This window comes from Myiozetetes cayanensis, unplaced genomic scaffold, assembly GCF_022539395.1.
Source record: "Myiozetetes cayanensis isolate MyiCay16 unplaced genomic scaffold, myiCay2020 scf13, whole genome shotgun sequence".
NCBI classification, from domain to species: Eukaryota; Metazoa; Chordata; class Aves; order Passeriformes; family Tyrannidae; genus Myiozetetes; species Myiozetetes cayanensis.
In genome coordinates, this window is record NW_026086937.1 from 13,998,135 (window position 1) to 14,021,995 (window position 23,861).

The 23,861-nt window shown below is 40.5% G+C and overlaps 1 protein-coding gene across 3 annotated transcripts in view; it reads left to right on the top strand.

Moving 5' to 3' along the window:
- Window positions 1–23,487, top strand: part of ARMC9 (armadillo repeat containing 9) — a 65,022-nt gene extending 41,535 nt beyond the window's left edge. For all 3 annotated transcript variants that reach the window (XM_050307847.1, XM_050307846.1, XM_050307848.1), the window contains 6 exons: window positions 5,158–5,259; window positions 6,388–6,503; window positions 10,655–10,779; window positions 14,227–14,350; window positions 18,923–19,094; window positions 22,451–23,487. In XM_050307847.1, coding sequence (XP_050163804.1) covers window positions 5,158–5,259; window positions 6,388–6,503; window positions 10,655–10,779; window positions 14,227–14,350; window positions 18,923–19,094; window positions 22,451–22,537 — 726 coding nt within the window. In that variant the 3' untranslated portion in view covers window positions 22,538–23,487. The remainder of the gene's footprint in view (window positions 1–5,157; window positions 5,260–6,387; window positions 6,504–10,654; window positions 10,780–14,226; window positions 14,351–18,922; window positions 19,095–22,450) is intronic.
- Window positions 23,488–23,861: the final 374 nt, after the last annotated feature.

Genomic DNA, 23,861 nt, shown 5'->3' on the forward strand with positions numbered 1-23,861 from the left:
ATTATTCTTGCATTAGCAAGAAAATTGGGTCTGTTTCCATTACCTTTTCTTCATTTGAAGTCCTACTCTTATTTTGGCAACTCACCACCGCTGTGATAACTAAAGGGTTATAGCTTGACACAAGTGAAGAGATGAGGAGTTACTGTAGCAGTAGAAATCTTGCTTTCAAGCAGACCCGTTTCAGCAGTTAAAAATAAAGGAAGCAAACGAACCTGTATATTACCAATATAATAAACAGGTTGTCACTTTTTCTTAAAGTATCACTATCTATTCTGGGTGTGACTTCTTTTGCTGTTTAGAAACTTTGAAATATATTTAATAAATTGCCTGAATGTAATGAAGAAAAACAGTAATTACACATAATAAGTCCTGAGAGAAAATAAAATAAAATTTAAAAAAATTAGGTAAGCATGAGAAACTATATCCTAATAAATATAACATGGTTAGCTGTGTATTTCCACCTCTACTAATAAATGAATTTTATACCAAAATTTCAGCATTTCTTAGGAAACTGTCTTCATGGATTAATGGGTATAGACAACACAGAGTATTTGATCACCTAAATTAAGAAGCAGAGCAATGTGTGAATCATGAGGGAAATGTTATACCCAGTCTTCACTGATGATGTTGCCATTTCTGCATAGGCATAAGTACACAGCGGGGGCTTGAAAATACAATGTGGGCTGTTATGTTGGGAGTTTCATCTCAAAGAAATCTACCACGTTGCCTTTCTCTTTTACTGAGAAGTCTTGCTTGAGAAATGTAGAAGAACAACTGTGATAGATGTCCCTGGGACAGTATTTGGGCATACTTAGGTGTGTGTATATGTGCACATACATTTGTAGCATGTATTTTGCCCTGAAGAAGTCAATGATATTGAGAGTTAATTAATCGCAAAATGTTCTTGTATTAAAAATGTTATCAGAGAACATATTTACTGAAAAGCAAGTTTTTAGATAAAACTTTTTTTTTCTCAACCAACAAAGAATAAGACGTATAAAATTTACTAAGTCGGTTGTGTTCAGTAGCTCATTGCACAGTAATGGAAATTATAGTGATTGGTGATAACCGTGGTACCCTCTAAAACTTACCCTGTTACTGCAGGGTGCACGTTGAGCCTTTTATGTTGTGAAAGCAGATAAAAATGTAAACATCCCGATTGTAACAGGTATGGTGTGCTCTCAGCTGCTTTGCAGGATCCAGCCTTTGCCTGGCAGTGCCAGGGAAGCCTTGTCCTGCTCGCATTATTTATCTGGTTTCTGTGTTGTGGCACAATAGCTGGTGAACACAGTGAACTAAATCGCCCTCGTGACTCTGCCTAAATTTAGAGCTGTGTGGAAATTCTAAGTTTAGAGCTAGAAGGAAGTTTTGTTTAACAATCAGCTCTCCCCCTTTTGTTCTAAAAAAAGTTTGTAAACTTTTTTTTAAAAATAGGATTAGATTACTGTAATTGTTTCACCTCCTGCAGTCCTGAAGTCACTTTTTGGTAATCTTTCCACTCCTCCCACCAAAATCAATGGTTGCCCTGCGAGATTGGCTTCCTGGGGACTAATCACTAAAACTTCCCTTTGTTTAAAATGGTGCTTAACACCCTTTAACTGATATTCCAAGGTTTTCATTGTCTTAGGTGTATCTTGAGAATCCAAGATGGTGGTGCTATTGCTTGAACTTCAGTGCACTTCTTTGAAGGATACCGTCTTTTGTTGGGAAAACACAGAGATAATGAACACCTTCCTGAAAGGCGTGGCATTGGATTGCGTGATAATGTTGAACACTTCCATCACTTTACCTGCTCTTGAGAGTGAAAGGATGAATTCTCCTGTTCAGTCATAACCCTAGATGAGTTGCTGCTGCTCACAATTCCAGCCAAGGCTCTAGGTCAAATAATTTTGAAATATATTTTTGCCACTGAACTACCGTGTGATTGAAAAGGGCTTCTGGCAGTTCTTATTATTTGACTCAAAAAATAACAGTAGGCTTTTGAAACAGAGAAGTGTCCAATTCCAGTTTTTCATTAGTTTTACCATTATATTAACAACTTTTTCAAGTGTAACATTAATTGCAACACATTTTAAAATCCTTATTGCTCCTGGGAACTATAATTCTGCTGTGCTTCGAGGACGCCTGGTTTCTTAGTCCCTCAGTTTAGAAAATATACTTTACAAACAGCATGGCAGCAAAACGTTGTTACTTTGTTAAATAAACAAAGATTTGTTGACTCACTACCTCAATGCTTGGAGGCCTTTTGTGTTTTGGAATTGCATTGAGTTATTGTTCTCTGATGGGTTCGGTGATAACATCTGATATGGTGATCTGGCAACAGAAAGTTTTGGAAAACTTTATCACCAGTCTTGCCTTTACTTAACTTTTAAACTATTGCAGACTGAATGCATTTCAGAAGATATCCAAATAGTGCCTATTTAGTAACATGCATTCAGACTGCTTAATGATGTTAGCATTCTTGCTCAGTATGGATACTTGCACCTTTAGAACTTCAGAAACAACAAACAGACGCTGATGAGCCTTAGTTTGCGGGTTTTACCCCAGTTTTTATTGTTTCCAAGAGCATGTGAAAGTTCCCCTTGCTGTTAGAATTACCTTTCATGAGGTTTTTTTGCTTTTATCTGTGTTTAATTTAGCCCTGATGAATTTTCTCCTGGCTTTGAGCAAATCTTGTGGTAATGACTACTTTCTCCTAAACACTGTGGCCAAGAGGCGGTTGAGCCTGTTAGAGGAAAATTCTGGGATTTCTAAGGGTATCATACACGCAGAAATTTAAGATTCTGTACTGTGTGACACTGGAGCATATAAGCCAAATAAAAAATGTCAATGTGTATACTGTTATTCAGAAATAAATTGGCTTTTAAGTTTGTCTGGTGAGCTTTAAGTTCACTAGAGTAGAGCTCAGGATATACTGACTCCTGGAGCACATACCCAACTTTGAGACCTTGCCATCTGGGGTGTGTTGACACCCACAGTCAGTGTGTGTTTTCTGGTGCTTAATACTCTCTTGACTGGTCTGTTAAATACTAACTTAATTTATCTTCAGTATTTGATCTTTACATTTTCTTTTTATTTGACTTGGACCATCGTAAAAAGCTGCTTGTAAAAGTGAATATGTGATACTGTAGCTCTAATTCAAAAGTTTAGTTACAAGCTGGAGCTGTGTTAGATAACTGCACAGTGATGATTTATCAGACACCCTCTGATCCACTGTCACTCAGCACCTGGCAATAAAATCAGTAAACTGCAGTGTGAAAATACACTTCAGCTAGAGAGCACATCAAAAGAGAGAGAGCTTAATCCCAGGACTTCAAGCCATTACATTACAGGGCTTTGCTGCCAGCATCTGCTGCAGCCTGTGAGCAGTGCTGAACAGGGCACCAATTGTGTTATTTCAGTAGTGGAATGATGGCACGTTGGGCGAAGCTCTTGTTTTCTACAAGGAGACAGAGCAGGGACACTTTCAGGCTCAGTTACCTGGTATGTTAAATAACATCAGGGAGCAAAATTGGCTGCATTAACAAAACAGACCTATTTATAGAGCTCATCTGTGCAATTCCTCTTCCCCCCCTCCCCCCCCGTACAGTATATTGTGGACTTTGGAGTGTGGGGTTCTGTTGGGCTTTTTTTTTGCTTTGCTTGATACAGATCATTGTTGCCTAGTCTACAAGTATTTATCTTTCTCCCTTTATCTGGCTTATTTTTCACACATACCCAGATTTTCAGGTAATTAGGAGCTGATGGTAATTTATCTTGCCTTAGAGAGAAAGGCAGATTGAACATCTTCATGAGGTCCTATACAGCCTTATCTTCTATGGCTGAGCATCTAGAGAATACATCTTCAGGAGGATAAAGAGGATTAACTATCTAGTAAATTACAGAAAAACTAAGTTACAGAAGAATTAAGTTTTTCATTAAATCCACACATGAACAAATACATTATGGAAAAATTTTACTCTAAACCTTGGAACGCTGTGTATTTTATTGGCAGTATTTCTCTAAGTACTACAGTTCTTCACATGCAGGCATCTTCTGTCTCTAAAGTTTAACCACAGCATCAGAAACACCTGCACAAGACTGGGATGTGACTTGGGACTGTGGGATGCTTGTGCCCCTTCAGAGCTGCAGTGGAAGACCAGACAGGATATTTCAAACCAGGACTGGATGGTGCCTTGGGCTACTGAATTGAGCCCTTTGTGTCTGTACTTTTTACCTCTGCTTGACATCTATGAATGAGAAGGTGATGAGCAATGAGAATAACTAAATCAAAAATTATGGGGTCTAAGCCATTTGATACAAAGTTCAATGAACTTGAAAAGAAAAGGCAATCCTGCAGAGCTCTGGGGAAGGCAACACCTACTTGTTCCGAGTAATGGTAGTCTTGTTTTGCATCAAAGACTGGAATCAGTCATCAACCATTTCCATTCTAGGAAATACCTTCTCTGTTCACACTTCCAATGTTTTTCACGTTCTTTTTGTAGAGCACTGTCCAAGCATCCGTGTTACTGGCTGATCTTTGTGGCAGAGGGTATTTCTTACTTTCAATATTTAAAGCTAAGTCTAAATCTCACTAAAGTGAAACTGCTTTTCATTTTCTTTGTACTCTGGGGCTCATTAAAGTCCAGTGGTTGTTGTTTTTAAAGGAGCTTATGCCAAGCTCTCTACATTTCTATTACAATATATCTTATTAGAATGATTTCTTTACTTTTTCTCATTTACTTTTTTCTGACAGTCATTGACATTTACTCTCACAACCTGTTTCAAAAGCAAAGCACATTTTCTTCCTGTGGAGTGGGTCTTATTTAGGGTATCTTGTGCAGGACAGAAGAGAATTCTTTTTAGCAGCAAAACACAAGCAATATTACTGTCTTGTTCTTGTTTTACTAGTTTTTGTTTGCTGGAGAAGCCCCTCAAACTTTAAAATTTCCTGGCTTGTTGATGTGTGGAAGCTGCAGAGCTTCCATGAAAGATGAATCACCCATAGTTATTCTAGAAATAAGTAGAGTGCATTCTTGGTAGTTTTTACTTGAAGTTGATTACATTTAGGTTTTGTGTATGATATTTATATCCTAAAGTACCCATCCAAGATACTTGTACTGACCTCATATTATTAGCTTTAAATCTTCCTTACAAACCTGCATTTTGCTGTTGCAGGAGGACTATGACGTCCTGGAGGATCTGGACAAAGATGAGGTTTTGCAGCCTCAGCTGGGAGAGCTTGCAGGAGAGAAGCTGCTAACGACCGAGTACTTGGGAGTAAGTACCACTCATTAGATTATTGAAATAAATTAATTTGCTGGATTAAGTGTTTAATTTCAGTAGTTTCACCGCTTTCTTCGATTTGTTGCTTGAAGAGCCAGGTGCTACCCCCATAGCAGTCTGAATCTTTCATAGTCTGTGCATGAGCTGTTGTTCAGAAGTAGAACAAGTCTGAGAAATAAGCTACCCTTTCACATGGGGTGGTCAGGCTGTGTCTTAATAATAAGCTACAGGGAGCCTTAGGGTTCTAGTGCTACATCACTGACACTGTGGGCACACAAAGCAAAGTACTGAGCAGGTTAATACTGGAACATTCTGCTGGTCTGAAATTATTTGGAAAAAAAAAAAAAAAAGTTGAAAAGTTAACTGCTCCTGCAGGCGTTATGCCGGATCAAGTATTGTCTGTCTTACTTCAAGCGGCAAAAAGCTATTAAGAAAAAAAGCATAAAGTTTATATGAATGCCAGTTAGAGTGCTGTGACTAATCTGAGATATTCAGAGAGCTGGAACACTCCTCCTATGAAAGCAGGCTGAGGGAGTTAGATTGTTAAGCCTGTAGAAGAGAAGGCTCCAGGGAGACCTTATTGTGGGGTTTCAATCCTTAAAAAGGGCCTACAAGAAAGCTGGAGAGGGACTTTTTCACAAGGGTGTGTAGTGACAGGACAAGGGGGAATGGCTTTGAACTGAGAGATTTAGATTAGATATAAGGAAGAAATTCTTTACTGTGAGGGTGGTGAGGCAGTGGCACAGGTTGCCCAGAGAAACTGTGGATGTCCCATCCCTGAACGTGTTCGAGGCCAGGTTGGATGAGGCTTTGAGCAACTGCTCTAGTGAAAGATGTGCCTGCCCATGGCAGGGGAGTTTGAAATAGGTGATTTTTAAGGACCTTTCCTATCCAAACCATTCTATGATAAATGTAACTGTATTCCTTTCAGGTCCCAGAGTCCAGTGCTGCTGATGGAAACATGACCTGAGATAAAATGTCATGGAAAAGCCTCCAGTTTTTTCTAGTGACACCAGAATGCGATTTAGTTTCTGATGCAGTGTGTCTATAGAATGTTCTCTGTGGCTCCAGTTACCTGCCTTTCCACTGATTTAATTTTTTTCTTCATTTTCTGTGTATCAGATAATGACTCACACTCCAAAAACTAAGAAGAAGCTGTTTTCTAGTGCCCGTCAAAGTATAGATGAGCCTCTCCAGAGACCTGTGACACCAGGTTATCACAGAACTGCCTACCTAATGTAAGTCCAAACAAATGAGACCAAGTTCATTTTTTTAAGCTCCTTTAAAAAGCAAAACAACAACAAAGAAAAAAACCACAACAGTGCCTAATAAATAAGCCTTCCCTACCTAAAAGTGCATTACCATTGTCATTCCTTAAAGATAATTTCAAAAAAAGGAGTGGAATATTGTAGGCAGAGGAACTTCCATTGGCTGAGGTCACATACTTGAAATAGTTGAGTAATTATTTACTGATCAAGTTGATTTAAATTTCCATTATGTTCTGCATGCTCATAGTTCTTTCAACTTCTCGTAATATGTTATATTGGTAATAGAATACAATGCCTGGGATCTTCCACTTTACAAGCAATAAAGTATATTGCTCTGGGGAGGTTTGCTAGCCACCCATAAGAGGACAGATTAAAAAGAAAAGTGAAAAGACAAATATCTTCTTACATTAAGTTTCCAGATGTGGAAGAAATACATTTTCCATTGGGAGCGTTTGTGACACCTTACTCTTGATACGACTGGGGTCAGAGTAGAAGGCTTATTGTAAATGAAGAACAGCAATCTTACGGTATAGAGCTCCTTGAATATTCTCTGCCTTTTGTTAGAACAAGTGTGCCTTAATTTCTGAGATGATACCTGTCCTGCCCACTGTCCTGACCAAGGAAATAAAATACCAATGAGATTTCAAATTTAAATGATTTTTTTACTTTCAGTTGCATACAGTTTTGTATTTGGTCAAATCTAGGTAGCTACGATACAGGCAGCTGTTATTGTGAGGATTTAATGTTTTCATTTCTGTGGATACTAACTCTGAGAGACTATAAATGTAACAAAGGTTGAATAACAGGTACTCAAAAGTCACAGTATCGGTGTAGCCAAGTGTGTTACAATGAACGGGTAACCTGAAACGGAACAGTGCAATGGAGTTAGATGTAGTTCTTAGAAGAACCCATCAGCCCTGACGATTGTGCCATGTCATTCCCCCTGCCATTATTTGCTTTCATGTTTATATTTTCTTAAGATACATTTCCTCCTTTTTTTTTAGTGTGGAAGGTGGATACCGAGGGCAGTGAGGACTGATTTAGGCTGTAGTTACACAGGTGTAGTTGAATCTGACTGAAATCTGTTGTTGTTTTGGACAAGGAGTGGTGCAACTTTATCTTGCCCATGTTTATTCCCTCCATCTTTCTCATGCTGGCATTAGCATTCCTACAAGCAGATGATCTGACTAGGAGCCCTCCTGAGTCATCCAAATATGTCTTTTTGGCAGGTACTGTTTGTATGGGATTAAACATATTGGGTTACCAGGGCCTTAGAACAGACAAGTGTAACATACCAGATCTGGGCATGGAAAAACCCCCAGATGACATTTATTTTTTTAAAAAGCCAGATGAAGGAAACATGCACTTCCAAAGCAGAAAAAAAAAGAACCTTTAGCTATCCTGGGGCAGAATTTGTCTTGCAGTCTTAATTTTTCTTCTGAGTACTAGTCTGGATAAAAGGCATCTCTTTGAATATGGCATCTACTTCATCTGCCTGGTATAGCCTGAATGGGAATTTGATGTTCTTACTTTGTGTCCTTTCTCAGTGTGGTCAACCTTCTGCACCATCATAACGTCCGCAGCTTTTGCAAGACCCCTCCCTCTATATTAAATCTGTGTGTTTGTTTGTCAGAAGAAAATATCGACTAATTAATATAACCTCATATTAGTAACATAGTGATTATTTAGTTGTTTTTCTGCAGTCCTCCAAAAGAGCTGCAGGCCTTAAAAATCTAGACTAGCTAAAATATGACTAAATATACTTTGCCACTTTACTGTGGGGTCACTGTTACAGAGTTCAAGGTCCTGTGCAGTTTTTTGCCCATGGTGGGCTAGGAGTCCTGGACTGATTCTGTGGAACTGGCTGTTAGGGCAGCCTCACAGCCTATTTAGAAAGTATTTTTTCAGGAATAAATCTGAGTTACCACTGAGGTGTCTAAGCATTACATTCCTGCTTTGTAAGCAGAGAGAAAACCAGGCTTCTGAGAATAAATTGACTTTCTTATGGGACGTCAGAAAAACGGTGGCACACCTGTGGGAGTGGCTTTTTATTTCATGGTGCCATGTGGTGCACTGCAATTTATGCATCAGAAGTAACCTCTGGAAGCGATCTCGTGCCTCTCTTTACCACCACCTACCCGGGCAGTGTGTTTGCTTAAGCGTCCCGGGATTCTGGAGTGACGCACGTTTTGGCGAAACTCGAATCTCCTCAGCTGAACAGTTGTGTGGCTCCTGCCTCTGCAAGACGGCTTCAGGTCACTGCTGGAGACAAATTAAAAACACATTTCTGCCATACTGCTTCTGGTAGCTTTGGGTCTGAAAGAAGGGTTAGTTTGATGGTGTGAAGCAGCCTTTACAGATTGGCCCACTGTGCGAACTAGGGAGGGAAAAATGTAAACAGCAGAAATCTAATGAGGTGAAAATATCTGAAAATTGATTTCCCTCCTGCTCTGGGCAAATGGTAGAAATAATATAAGTGTTTGGTGCTCCCATGTTTTAAGTAGGAAACAAATGATACCACCCTGAATGAGAAGCTTGTCCTTTCTATCTAATTAATCTACATGCAAGAAAACTGCAGTGAATAGATGAAGACATTCTTGAACTACATTTTACAGCAGAAAAGGACAAGCTTTGATGGCTTTTATGCTGTTCTACTTTTAGTACTAATTCATTTACTAAAATGAAGGAATGCTTGCTTAGGAATTATTGCAAGAGGAGGACAGTAAAATCTTATCTGCCTTAATTTGAAAGCAATATCTGAACTGGATGTATTTAAGTGGCTTGTATCAGAGGAAATTTTAGGAAAAATGTTAAACACGTTTGCCTCATATACAAACTTGTCTACCTGATACAGTCCAGGACAGTTGATCTGAATTATCTGAAATTTTTGATTCAGCAGAGTAGTTAAACTATATTAAGAATTTGTGTAAATGCTTCCATTCAGAATTGAAGTAAATATAACTTGTTTGAATTTCTTCATGTGAGACTCCATGTAATACATTCCATTTAAAAACCTCATGAAAGAGGAAGCAGTTGGAGATATTATAACGTATCTCTTTGAGTTGTTGGTTCATACCTCCAAAAGGAGGAGGGGGAGTGGAGATTTCTAGTGCTGAATAGAAGTATTCACACAGAAAATTAATGCAGAATAGCCACTGCACATGTAGCAGCTATTCCATGCTAATTTTTCTCTGACTTCCCAGTGCAGACAAGGCTCTAGTTACTTCAGATGAATTGTCATGGGATCTCTGTATGGACAAGCTCTTGCTGTATGGAGCTGAGGGAGTCAGGAAATATTGGAAAGCTGCCTTCTTTCTTTTCAGTTTTTTTCATTTTTCCCTCCTCTTTAAAGACTCACTGGCTGAGATCACTCAAGGGGGATTGAACTACTTAATATTCTGCAAGCTGTTCCTTAGAAACTGATTGAGCTGTGAAATCATTAACTGCCTCCTTGGCTGCATCCTTTTTACTAGAAATATAGTTTAGTTACCTTAACCTGATATTGGGCACGGAAACTTCCTGTGTCTGCCAACTTCTTTTCACACATTTTTTCACACCCCTCTTGCTTCTACTGTTTTATTGCTTCCTATTAAGCAGTTGTGTTCCTGTTCTGTCCTTCAGCTGCTTCAGTTTCTCACTCATCCACCTCACTTGTGAAATCTCACCTACTTGGTTTAAGTCCGTATTGCATACTGCTCTTTAATGTGGAATCCTTGTAATATTCGGGAGTGAATCTTAAATCCTTGAAAAAGCTAAGTATTGAAGACCTCTCAGGCCCATTTCTACAGTCTTTTTCTTTAAGTGTCCTGCTGGTATTTTGGATCTTCAGACTGCAGGGAGTTATGGTTTCCTTTCCAGTTACGGTTTCCTTTCCTCAGCTCTTTTATTGCAGTAGGAATTGCAGTTGGAAAAAATGTTAATTTCAAATACATCTGATGTCAGCTGGTTTGGGGGAGCTGCAGTCAAACAGTTAAATTATGTCCTTAGCACTGGTTTGCAACATGAAATATGAAATAATTCCAATATCTACTGTGTCATTACAGGCAATTAGAAGAAATTAGAATTTACTCTCATGCAACTGTACTGGAAGCATTCACCTTGCATTCTCCTTTCTCCTCCAGGCCAGAAAACGATACCAGTTCTTGTCACGACAGGGATGAGAAGCTGCAGTCTCCACTGAGTGGTCGTTCTCCCGTTTGTGGTGGGAGCCAGTCCAGCATTTCTGACCTCTGCATTTCCCCTTCACGTAAGGATAGTCTGTGAATGCTGTTGTTAATTGCTGATGCCTTTCTTGACCGGGTCATGCTGTTGGGGGCCTGGACTGTGTATTGTAGATTGGGGTTTTTTTGTTGTAGTGTGGAGATGTCCCTCTGTTGATAGGTCCTGGGTCAGTCTGCAGGACCTTGGTGCACACAGTAGACTTTGTCTCAAGCTGAGTGAATGGCTACAGAAGGTAATGTGTGGTCAGCAGACACCAGTGGTTTCACTTGCCTGGCTCCATCTTGTTTCCTGTGGAAGTGCCAAGGATCAAACCCAGGGCTTCCGATGCATGAAGGATACTGTATTTCACTCTGCCATGTTCTCTGCCGAGGGAAGGAGCTGCAGCCCAGAGACAGTGCACTTCCCAACAGGCAGAGCCCCTTGCTTGATCAAATATACCCTTGTTTGGATCTAAATGAATCACTGTCTGCTGGCACCTGCAGGCTCTGTTGGCTGGACCTCTGTGTAAAGCTGAAGGCAGCTGCAGTTCTCTGCTTAGATTTGCAACTGCATTCAGACCATCCAAGGTTGTGGAGGATGGGCAGGCTGGTGCTGTGTAGTTGCATTGTGGGTGATGCTGCTAAAGATTCTGCCCTTGCAGCTTCAGCTGAAATGAATGCAAACTCAGCTGGGCCTGAGAGCTCCAAAATTCCATGTGGTGGAATTAAAGAGGATATAGACTTCTGAAATACTTGATTTCTGAATTTCTGATATGCACAAAATCATGGAACTTTGGATGTGGGAGTTTCAACCTTCTTGCAAAGATTCATTAACATTTCCCAATTATGGATTTAAGGCAAAAGGTTTAGCAATCTTAGATAAAGGATCTTGCAGCATATTCAGGACAGAATTATTAATAGGCTGAAAGAAAGTGTGCCTTTACTTTGCTGAAAAATATGCTTTGAAGCAGTAAAGGAAGAGCATACTTTTTGCTTTCTCTTCTATTTTTTTAAATTTCCTAAAGGAAATGAAAGGGATTCTGAGAAAAGTAACTGAGGCCTTGCAGATAGGAATTTGCTTGTGTAATGCCTTAGAGCTGATAAATACAACATGCTGAATGGAAGCTGTATGATAGAAACAGGTTAAGCTCCTGTCCAAGATGGGCACTTGAGTTCTTGCTGTTGTGTAGGAATGAGAGTTTCTGTCCTCAGCTTTCTGTGCACAGTAACACCTTGAGTACCCTCCTGGGCCTGTCCCAGGGCCACAACTCAGATCAGCAAAGGTTGTAAGCTAATCAAGAGCATACTGACTTGACAGTTTTCCTATAGAGAAGAAAAAAAAAGATATTTTTACATACTCATGCTTTGTAAAGGAAGTTAAGCCAAGAAGATATAAAAAGTGTTCCTATTTGCTGTTCTAAAGTGTAATTGGATGCAATTCCTAAGGCGCTGTGCAGCCATCCAGAGCCCAACATGCCTTCTGAACCACATCTTGATAACATCTCGCCAGTGAAATGCATTTACTCACCTCTGGCACTTTTTCTGTGCTGCTGTTGCTGTCTGATAGTTTGCTTGTAGAGATTTGTGAGGAGGTTTAAACAGAGAGCCTCAGTAAGTCAGCAACATAAATGGTGTTAATTTTTGATGAATATTGATTCAAAGTCTTCATGCTGAAGAAATTCCTTCCCACTTTAATGCTTCATATTGCCAGAACTTTGCTTGCAGCCTCTGTCTAAAACTTTTTTATCTATTTTCAGTCAAAATTATATGCAGGTGGCTACTAATAAGATTACTGGATTATACTCTTTTCTTGTAGGAAAACCTTGGAGATCATAATATAAAGCATATTGCAAGTTTACATGCATTATACATGTGAAAAGACAAACAATTTTTCTGTGGCAGAGGCAATTCTTCCTGGCACTAATCCAGGCTATAAAATAACACTGAGACTACTTGAAGGATTGCCTGAAGTCTGTTCCAGGTTTTTGCAAGTAGCCAGTGAAATATGTGCTTGTCTTTCTTATCTTTTGGGACTTAGAAATGAAGAGTAGGAGAAGAGAAGTGAAAAGAGACTGCACTGCTGGACCCCTTGGTTGTTAAGTGTCAGTGACAGGACTTTCATTTTACATAATGATAATTGAATGGGTCTTTGGATAGCTCCTGTTTTCCAAAACGCAGTGGGGTTTGTAGTATTTAAATTGGAAAGGCTGTAATTTAAGACAATGGAAAATAAACCATTTCTCTTCTAGTGCCTTCTAAGATGCAGCAGGGAATGGTACCCAAGAGAAAGGAGTAAAAATAATTGTACTGCTTCTAGAGGCTCTCATCATGCCCTGCTAAACATCTTTGCTGTGCAATAGATACGCAATTTATTGAGTTCTGATCTTGGTCTGATGGTCATTCTGCAGTACCAGGAACCTGCTCACTTCAGAATATGTGTTTTGCAGGATCACGTAAATGCTTCGGGACTCAGTTTCATGCAGTCAAGTCATGAAATGAATAGTAAGAGAACAAGAGGGAAAAAAAAGAATAAAAACTTCATGTGAACAATTAGCATCATCGAGCTTGTATCTACCTCAAGGAGGCTAAGTTTAGCCTCAAGAAACGTTGATCCTCTTCTGTTTTCTAAAAATAGACTAGTTCTTAATGTCCTCCATGCCTGGAAATATTCGGCTGTTCTTGGGTCAGTCTGACTTTGTCTGGGTCCATCCTCCCTTTTTGTCACTTTGGTAAAGAATCAATAATTCTGGCACTTTTTTCTTTCTTGTCTCCTGTGAGCAGAAAACTTGTGGACTAAAGATGAACCCTGGTCATCTTACTACACTTATTATGCTGAATGTCAGACAGAACATGTGCTGGGCAGAGAAATGCTTGTCTGACAGTGACCTCATCTGCATTCATATCAGCATGTGAGAGGAAATCAGGCCGCAGGCTGTCCTGAGCATGACAGGAATGGAGCTAGGGATTTTCCCTAAACTTTTATTCAACCTGCACATCTTGATAGCCTCTTGTCTCTCAGCAAACTGACTGTACTTCACTTCCCCATTAGTGTAAGAAAACAAGTCTGACAGAAGTGTAAAACACTGTTTTTTGTCTGCAGTGATTGCCTGTTACTGTGGATATGAACAGACAACTGCAAGTAGTTGAATCACTTCAACTGTGGTTTTAATTAGATAGTGGGCATTAGCTGAAAATTGTGGTTTTAATTAGATAGTGGACGTTAGCTGATAAATGCTAAGGGATGGTCTGCATGCTCCTGTCCCATTGCTGCTGCAAAGTGTGGCCAGTTTATTTTCCAGTCGCAGAGGGCTGGAAGTATCACACCTGCACTTGTTTTGCTCAGATGATGAGCTGTAGTGCACTGCCACACGAACTCAGTAGCCTGTTAATACCTCAAGGACTTCTCCCTACAGCAGGAAGTGCGACCTGATTGTATTTCTAGTAAAACTGTAAGGAGAAAACTGCTCCCTGAACTGTGTTTCTTTTTTAAATAGCAACTGAAATGAAGTCACCTGAAGTACTCTCACCAGGCCACAGAATGGACCGAAGCATCCCAGCTGATGACAATATCTTGTCTTCCCAAGACTTCACCGAGGACAACAATGGGCAGTTGTATAGGTATGATTTATCCAGAGGATATCTAAAATGGGTTGTACCAGCTAATTCCATGGCGCTGTAAAGACAATCTGTGAAGTCATTTGATGTATGATGTAGTCTGGCCTGAGACAGCTGTGGTGGTGCTTGCCAAACAAAATACCCTTAGCAGTGCCAGAGGCAGCTGTTCAATTTCTAAGCATCTGGTTCAGAATGGGAGAAATCTCAAGCAAGACATTATTAATGAACTTCACATGCACGCTCAATGCAGTCTTCTGCAAATAAAACTTCCAGATTGCTTCCTTAGATGACTTGACTCTAGCCCATGAAAAATCATTTATTAAAGAAATAGGTAGGACTGTGGGAAGAGGGCAGGAATTAACTTGCAGAAGGAAGAAAAATGAAGTGTTTAAGTGGGTTCAGGGTGTTTAAACACTCTGAGTTGCTAGCACTGCTGACCAGAGCCTCTGATTTATCCTCTAGATGAATATAGCAAAGGAGGCAATATTATGAGGTCACCCAGCAATGGGATTCAACTCTTCCTTGATATTATTCCTGTTAAATGAAAGGCCTTGCTCTCCTTATCCTGCTGGTAGCTTGAGCCCTCTGTGAAGCCTTTGTCATGCGTACAACTGTGATGTTATATATTGGATGAGAACTAGGAATTCATTAGCAATTGGACCGAGGTTTACCAAAGTTTTCAGGGCCTGCATGTGTCCTTCAGACATTAACAGCTTTTTCCTATAGCGAATTTGATTGGGCCAAGTTTTAAACAGTAAGGATAGAGAAATTTTAAAAGCGAGTACATTCCAGGACTAAATCACAGAATGGGTGGAGATGTGTTAAAGGAAAGGTTTTACTAGCTCTTTAGGGACCTGATTTTTCAGAAGTCTTGATGGTTTGTGTCAGTTAAAACTGTAGCACTACTGAAAACTGGACTCTCTGCCTATAACTTTGTTTCTTGCAGGTCTACAGATGCCTGCGTGTGGTTTTGGGGTTTTTGGAAGGTTGTTGTGGTTTTGGTTGTTTGGTTGGGAGTTTTTTTCCCAATTGAGATGTTTCCATGGTGAGATCTGAGAAATTACATGTTGTCAACAAATTATCACTGGTTTCAGCTGAAGTACTTAGAAGTCCTACCTCTGTCCCATCATTACCGGTTTTATTTCTGTTGTCTGTTGTAACAGTAGCTGAGCACGTAATAGAAAGAGACCATGAAAATTTTATGGCCAAATAGCTTGCTTTGTGATGGAGAGAGATACTATTTTTCGGGCTCTGGCTTGCAAAAAACAAATCAAATTGGCAGCATCTTACCCCCCACCTTAGTGAGGTGTTTTGCTTCTCTGCAGTCATAACCTATTATTAAAAAGGCATGTCCCTGGTGATCTTTAATTTTTCTTCATAAATGTATGTCTAAATCTCAGTCGTAGATGGACTTGATAGAACTGAAGGCACAGGTGCAGTATCCAACAGAGGAAGATAATATCTTTTCACCTAGTGCTTCCTTAGCATTCGTACAGTAAATTGTGTTTCCAAATGCAGCCTCGAGTTACGGATATGGGAATGTGGCCATCCACACAGTCCAAGCAAACACAGGGTTTTCTGTGTCAGGGTCTTTTGTTAATATGTTGGTGTTGCAATAGCTAGGCCCGCCTTTTCATTCTTTCACTCCTGGAAATGTTCTTTAATTTGTTTGCATAACAAACAGAACTAATAAATCACTGCTTTGCTCATAGTTTTGTCCACTGTAAAAAATGTCCCCTTCCTAGAGGCAAATACCTATTAGGCAAATACTAAGACCTTCCTAGGGAGGTATTCATGAGAAAGGAAGGGCTGAGTTGGGGTGGGGAAACAGTAACTGCTCTTTCTCCTCTAACTTAGCAGTTTAAATTGGGAATTCAACTGCACAGTGATAAGTGAAATTACACAAAATCAGCCCTGGTAGTGACATTTCTGTTGCAGTTGTTTTATTTCCACAGGAACAAATGATTATTCCAGCTGATGGATGTCAGACTGGCAGCTGCCCCGGCATTGCTATTCCCTCCCTGTTGCATTTTGATCATGTAAGAATATAGCACTATTGTGCTTTTTAGCCAGTCAAGGATAAATTTGTAATGGATTTGAGTTTACAGTTGTGACTGATTGAAAAGACTCTTTTTTATTTGTGACCGGGTCTGGTATTATCGTAATAAAGAACTTAAACTCTGCAGGATCTTCTTAGGTCTGTATTGGCCTTGCTTTTCTGATAATCTGGTGAAATTGGTCAAAAGTCCAAGTGTATTCTTGGAGAAAATGGTCTAATTCACCTTTGTATGTTCCTGTGTCATCTCCTGGCTGATTATTCTGATCCCAGTGTCAGCATGTTGTGCACTTTTTTAATAGACAGTAATTTCAGATTTTCCAAGTAAACAGTTTTCTTTCTTCTCAATGCAAATACAGGTTTTTATGTGAGCTTGTTAAAGGTTTGGGATTTTTTTTTTCGTTTGGTTGGGTTTTTTAGTTTGTTTTTTTTTGTTTGTTTGAGCACTTATCACACCTTGTCATCAATGACTCCTTTACCAAATGTGGTAGAACATTTTCCCACGCTAGATTTTGCTTTTTCTTCCTTCAACTCATCAACTTTGGAAGGATACCTAATAGCACTCTTAGGTGTTGTCCTGAGGATTATTTTGTGTTGAGCTTGGCCTGTTTATTGATACAGGGAAGGATTAGGTGGTTCTGTGACACTTGGGCACATGGAGACCCAGAAAAACAACAGGGCTTTTTCAACTTCATAGTTTTTGCTACCAACCTATTTCATATCATCTTTCCCTGAAGAGTTTGGACAGACATGAACCATTCTGTGTGATCACTGTGTATCTCTTTCCTTGGTAAGGTGACATGACTGGTTGTGTTGCTTTGCTTTGTCACCAAAGTGCTTCTAGTCTGGATGCCAAGGTTACATCAGTGAAACTCTATGGAGATGGTTGATGGCTAAAACACCACTTTTTAGTGTATGGGAATACAGATCCAAGGGTTTTTTTATCTTATTGTTGAATAAGGAAACAAAAATCCCTCGTTTGTGGCTCAAAAACTGCTTTGAAGCTGTTGAATCTTTCTTTTTTATCTGCCTAAGAATGTCATAGCACACATAAGATTATCATGAAGAGCACTAGTGAATTGAAAAACCAATTCACTTGAACTACCTCACTTTACCAAAGTGAGTAAAATGACAAAAAGTAATAGCAATGAGACTATTTTATGGAGAGAAAGATATTTAAATATTTCTGTGGTCCACACCTTGGAGTTCTATCTAGCCGATTTTACTATTTTGGGTTTGTTTTGCAAGTGTGTTTCTGCTGACATCTGCCACCTCTGCCTTTGAAGTAAGACAAGTGTTAACACTTGTAATACTCATAGGCTGCAGAGATGGTTTTTAGCAGAGCAGTTAGCACATCTCTGTCCTTAATAGTTAGCGTATTCAAATGCAAAATACAGACAATAATGCTATTTAAAATACAAAAGGAACACTTGCCCAAATCCCCTGCAAGGTGAAGCAGGGCTGTGGAAGGGCTAAGCAGCACTGACTCAGCAGCATTCCCAGGGGAGGAGGAGAGATTAAATATCTTGAAAATCCTCCTAATCACCCTTTCTGATGGTCACAAAGGGTTCTTTTGACGGAGGTAGTAACACGGAGACTTCAATTTTAATCACTGATCTTTGGATGGCACCTTTTTGGATCTCCTACCTTTGACTCTTTGATTTCCTTTTTTAAATATGATGAGCTTTTTCATGTAATTATGAGTTCAGTTCAACCTTTTCTCCTTTTGAGAGAAAATCGGATCACTACTGCAAACATTAATAGAGATTCAGAATTATTTTAGAGCTTTGCTATTTCCTGGTAGCCTCTGTTTTTGTACCTGGGAAAGAATACATGCTGGGAGCAAGGAAAAACAGTGTATCCTCACACAGTTATTGACTATATTTTAAAGAACTGTATTCTTGCAGCACAGGCAGACTGTGAAATAGCAGCAGATGTTTTATGTTCTCAGTGTGAACAAGGAACCTGTGTGCTTAGGGAATTTATTTTATAGATGCCATCACAACTTTTCGCTCTTTTGACAAAGCCTTCAGGAGTTCTACAAATCTTAGCCAGGAGCCACAGAGGCTGCCTGTGTCTACCAAGACTGTGACCTATACCTGACAGAAATTGTGGTTTCTGTGCCCTAAAAGGATGTATTCCTGTACTGTAGCATATCTGTGTATTTTTTCCACCTCAGAATGAGTCACTGAATGCGATAAATACAATGGAAAACAGGCTAAAGATCAATTACTGATTTGCAGGGAGCTTAACTGAACCTGTTCAATCCTGTTGTGCAAAGAATGAGGTTTGAGTAGGATAGAGAGGTCGACAGCCTGGTTAGAGGCTGTGCAGTGAGTACATATCCCAGGGCAGTGCCTGTGGTGCCATGTTCTTTTCCATTTGCAGTCTCCCTGAATTTTGAGCAGCCTGTCATGCTGTCACAGCACAGCATGTACTGCAGGTTTCACTTGGTTGCAGACTTACTATGCATACATATTTCTCCATGCATTGCTAACCCTTTCCATCTCCTCCTACAGCGAGTTTCTCTCAGCCTTCACCAGCAAACCCAAGATCCCTCGCACTCCTGAAGAGCAGAGTACCAGCCCTAAAAAGGGAAAGGTCCCGGCCATTGCCCCCCAGTTCTCTCAGTCTGGACCCCAACAAACAAGCCGTCCCAGCTCCTCAGGATCATCCAAAGGAGCGGACAGAGTAAGTGGAAAAAGTCATCACTCTTTTTATCATTCCTTGGGGTGGGAAAGGAGGGAGCACTGTAGAAACTCTTTAGGAATGAGGTCGTAGGCTACTAATGTGCCAGGAGTATATGACATTGTACTTGTCGTCTGCAGGATGTACAACCATGTAATTATACCCTGCTGAACACTGCTCTTATTTCCAGGCTGTCATGTGAGCAGTTAAAAGACATGTTTTTTCTTGTCTCTGGGTGGAGAAAAGTGGCCCAAATTCTCAGAAGTTTTTTTGGACATTTCTGTTCTCAGATTTGACCTTCTCTAGATGTCATCAAATTTTTTCCTTTTCTTTAGACACTTGTTCACTCTGCTGTGTAACTCATTTAATGTTCTTGAATTTGGATCCCTGGGTATGTCTACTCTGCAACTGAAAGTAGACCAGAGTGAGGCAGTTCAGAAGATGGGCTCAGGGCAGCCTGGTGAGCAGAGAGCCAAGCACACTGTGCTGCCTGTGGCAGTCACCATTCTACTGGAGGCTTGTACTGCAGAACCACATGGCTGTGTTGTGGCCTGAAAAAGTTTAAGCAGTACAGTCTACAGAGTGTTCAAAAGGGAGGAGGGCTTTCATCTGAGGTTGGAGGAAAAGGATGGACACTTGCTTGAAGCCAGGCAACACAAGCCCAGTAAAATGGAAGTGCTGATCTTGGACACTCATACATCAGTAAACACGTGTGGTGTGTCAGCTGTGGAGGTTTTTTGGGATGGAGAGGGAAGAAAGAGGCATTCTTCAGTAATTAATAAGTTTTTTCCCAGGAGTGTGGATAGGACTAGCTGGGTTCAAATACACCTCGGTGTCCACCATCAGTGAAAATGGCAGGAGTGATGTATGTCCTTGTTTCAAATGCATTGTTACAAGTTTAGTGATGATTATTTTATCACAGTGTAACATCAGTTCTGTTCTTTAATTGTAACTGTTACCTTGAAATATTTCACAAAAATGTAATAACTAATACCTTCCCAAGAAATTCGGGGTATATGTATATTATCAGTTCCTCATTACAAATATGGAAAATGAAATAGATTTGAAATAACCTAGTAAATCAGTAACAGAGCTGGAAAGAGCATCCTAAATCTTCTGTATTGCTCACTCTTCTGTCATTCCACACAGCTGCATGTGCAGGGAGATAGTGTGATTTTATTCAGGCAGTACAGGTGTGGCAGTGGAAGGGAATGTCCTTGGTGGTAGAGGGAGGTTTTGACCTAGAGATTGCTTACTTGAACATTCCTGTGCTGAGGTAATACTGCCGGCTCTTTTGGCTTTACCTGTGCTGTGCGTGCCCCATGTTTCACCTCTGGCATCAGTGCTTTCTGTTTCCTGTGACAGCAGCACTGCTCTGCCCTGACTGGATGTGGTGTAACACCCAAGAGTCTGTCTCTGGTTCCTGTTTCGGTTCATTTCCAAAGAAGCCCTGATGAGGAAAGGAAAAGCACAGCGTGTGTGTCCATGTGTCTCTGTGTGCACACAAAAACTTCTCTGCATATTCTAATTTCTCCAGGGCAGCTTTACACCCGTGGGGGTGTGTGTCCTAGGAAAGAGGTGACACACATATGTTGGCTCTGGAGCAAGATCCTTTTCCAGTGGCACAGTGAATAACATATTTAATTTTCAAATTGCATTAAAGTAGGTCACTTGGGTTTCTTTTCTCTGTGGATTCAGTATACGTGATTTGTTAATCCAGACTCTTGAGCTCTTCTTTTGTTGGATAGGATGTGTCTTACAGTATTCTTCTTCTTCATATGTGCATCCCAAAGCTGAATGTATAGCAGGCATCCCATCTTGCCATGTGTCCATTTACCTTTTCTCCAGATTTTTATCTTGGGATTCTAGGTTATCATTTTCTATCTGTCCACATGTGCCATGAGACAGACTTAGTGTCAGCATTGAATGTTAAAATCTTCCTGCTAAAAATAGCAAAGAAATTATTTTACAAACAAGTCATCTTCCATCCACTCTGTGTACATGTATCCAGCCTTGTTGTCTGCTGTCACAGAGCACCTATTAGTTCTTGTCCATCCTGCAGGGGCTTTCACACAGGTGTTTGTGGTTGAGAAAAGTGAGATGAAGGTTATGAGGACCAGATTTTTAAAGGACTAAAAAGGGGCTTTAAGTTCCTGTGTTAAAGCTTAAGGTTCTCAAAGGTGATTCTCAGCTGTTACCTAAAGGTGCAGGGAAGGTGACTCAAGCAGGTGAGCCCCTAATGTTTCCCTAGTAAAGCTCTGTGGTACTGCTCCTTTAATTTCCTGGCTGACTCATCTGTAAATCCAAAATGGTATCAAATGCACAGATATCAGCAATCAGTAGATTTCAGCAGTTGCTGCCTCCCATTTACCTGCTGCATAGGTACGTAGGTTTTTACATATCAAGAGACCCTGTTCCAGTGGAAGATTATCTTTAGTTTTTGGATTTCTTGGTATTTCTGGAGAAATGCAGGTTTTTATAGGTGATGGACATGATGACAAAAAGATGAGTTTCTGATTGTACTTGATGTGCTCGCTTATTTTAGAGACACATTTTTAGCTTGATTTTAATATTTATTATATGTGTATTTTCTGGAAATAAGTTGATTTTATATAAACCTAGCTGAACGAGCTGGACTGCTCCTCTGGAAGCGTGGAGTGTGCGGAATGCCTGAGGAATGCAGAGGAAGCACAGGTACTTAGTTCAGCTACAGGCCTGGGGCTGGATTCCTGCCTGAGATGCAGCCAGCTGCTGTTAGCTGAGCTGTAAAACTGTACCTTAAAGCAAAAACCAAGCCCCTTCAAATAAAACCAGCCGTGCTGGGACCCACTGTGATTTCCACTTCCTAGCTGGCACAGGGATGACACTGGCAGCATGGCTGGAACATAGAGTTCCAGAGGGAACAAAGGGACCTCCAGATTTAGACCTTTTCAACTGTGCTCCATGTGGACATGGTTGAACGGTTTAATCTACCCTGTTCCTTATTCTACATCTATTCCAGGCAACTCTTCATGGGCATGCTGAAGCTGTTTGCAGTGTACCAAGTTCTGCCTAGGGCACGTTGGAGCTAGGGCAGTTCAAAAATCTCTACCAGAAGAATGAGGAATGTTTTTTGTTGGGAGTGCGACTGGGCCCTGGTGTCTCCCTGTCAGTTCTTACCGTGTCCATAGACAAGGGGTTGCCATAAATACGTTCTGCATTTTTAAGTTGCAGCACTGGGAGATGAAGTGCCTTTCTGCATGGTTTTTGTGATGTTTGTGTCCCTGTACAGGTCGAGCAAGTGTTGACCTCAGGCAGCTCCTATCTTGTAATAAATCCTGCTTTCAGCTGACAGACTCTTTCTTGCTGTTTTTCTGCAGGCAGCCAGTCCTACAGGAAGTGAGAACAGTTCCTTTCCTCGAGAATCACCTGTCACATTGTTGAAGGACAAAGCCAGCTTCCTGTAATGAGCTTTACTGGTGACCTACGGAGCAGAGAGTGAGGTTGTTGACACCACATGGCATTCGCCTTGCACTGATTCCGGGATTATCTGATGGGATGTGTCTGTTGTGGTCTCTAAAGCTGGCTAAGACAAGGACCTTGTTATTACAGTTCAAGGTCTCAGCAGCAGCCCAGGACTGATATGGGACATGGATATAGTCCCAGTTCTCTGATAGTTTACTCTAAAGTGACATTGTCACGCTGAGAAGAGACTCTTGCTCTCTGCCTTCTGTGTCAGAGTAGATGGCCCTTGGAGACAGTATGTAGGGCTCTGCACAGGAGTCTGACCAAAATATGTCTTTTTAACATATTGTTTGCTGACACAGCCTGTCACTTGTTGTTTTTCAAATTATGCTTTTGTGAGTGAGTTGGGAGATATCTGTGTTAAAAGGATCTTTGCTAGGATGGACAGTGTACCTCATGTGCAGAGCCTTTACTGCCTGAAGCGGTGATGTGGGGTGAGATCTGGTTGACCTATAGCAGATGAAAAACACTGTGACAGTGTCCAAGGCAGCATCCATGTTCACCTCTGAGGATCTGATCAGCAGCTTTAACTACAGCAATTATTCCTGTTCCTTCTTTCTAATTTTTTTCTTAATTCTATTGTTTAACATTTGTGGAGTGAATAATCCATTTTTTTCCAGTGGAACGAAGAGCTTTCCTTCTTCTTCATAGAAGAAACCATGAGAATGTGAAGAGATCAGAAGCAGTTTTCTCTTTACATGTAACTGTGGTCAATCTTCTTTGTTCTTTGTTGGGGTTTTTAATGTTCTTTACTTCAGAGCAATGTCTGGTTTTGTCTTCATGGAATTTGTGCTGGTCTTTGGTGAATATGAAGTGCTGGCTAGGCAAGAGAGATCAGGAAGCCTTCCACTAAATAAAAAACACAGCAGTTAGTTTTGCCAGTGGTTACAAAGCTGGTGCTGTTTGTTGTTCTTTCTCTCAAAAGTAACAGTGACCAGGAAACACTAACGTCTGCACTGGAGGTTGGCTTTTCAGTAACATCCCTTCATGTGACAGCTGTTAGGACACATAAATGCAGTTTACGTTGGAACTTGGCTGCTGCTGAGGCAGAGATGTACAAAAAGCAGGCAGACTTCAAAAACAAATGCTTTAACTGCTACAAAAAGGGGGGAGGTGAGGATTTGGTTTTGGAGTTTCACCTTGAGAGACAAACAAGTGGTACACAGCCTGAAAGGTAAGGCAGCTCCCACAGTGACACTGCCTTCCCCTACAGTGATGAGTTGTAAAGCCACTGGTCACTTCCATAGGACCAGAAGAAAACTTTGT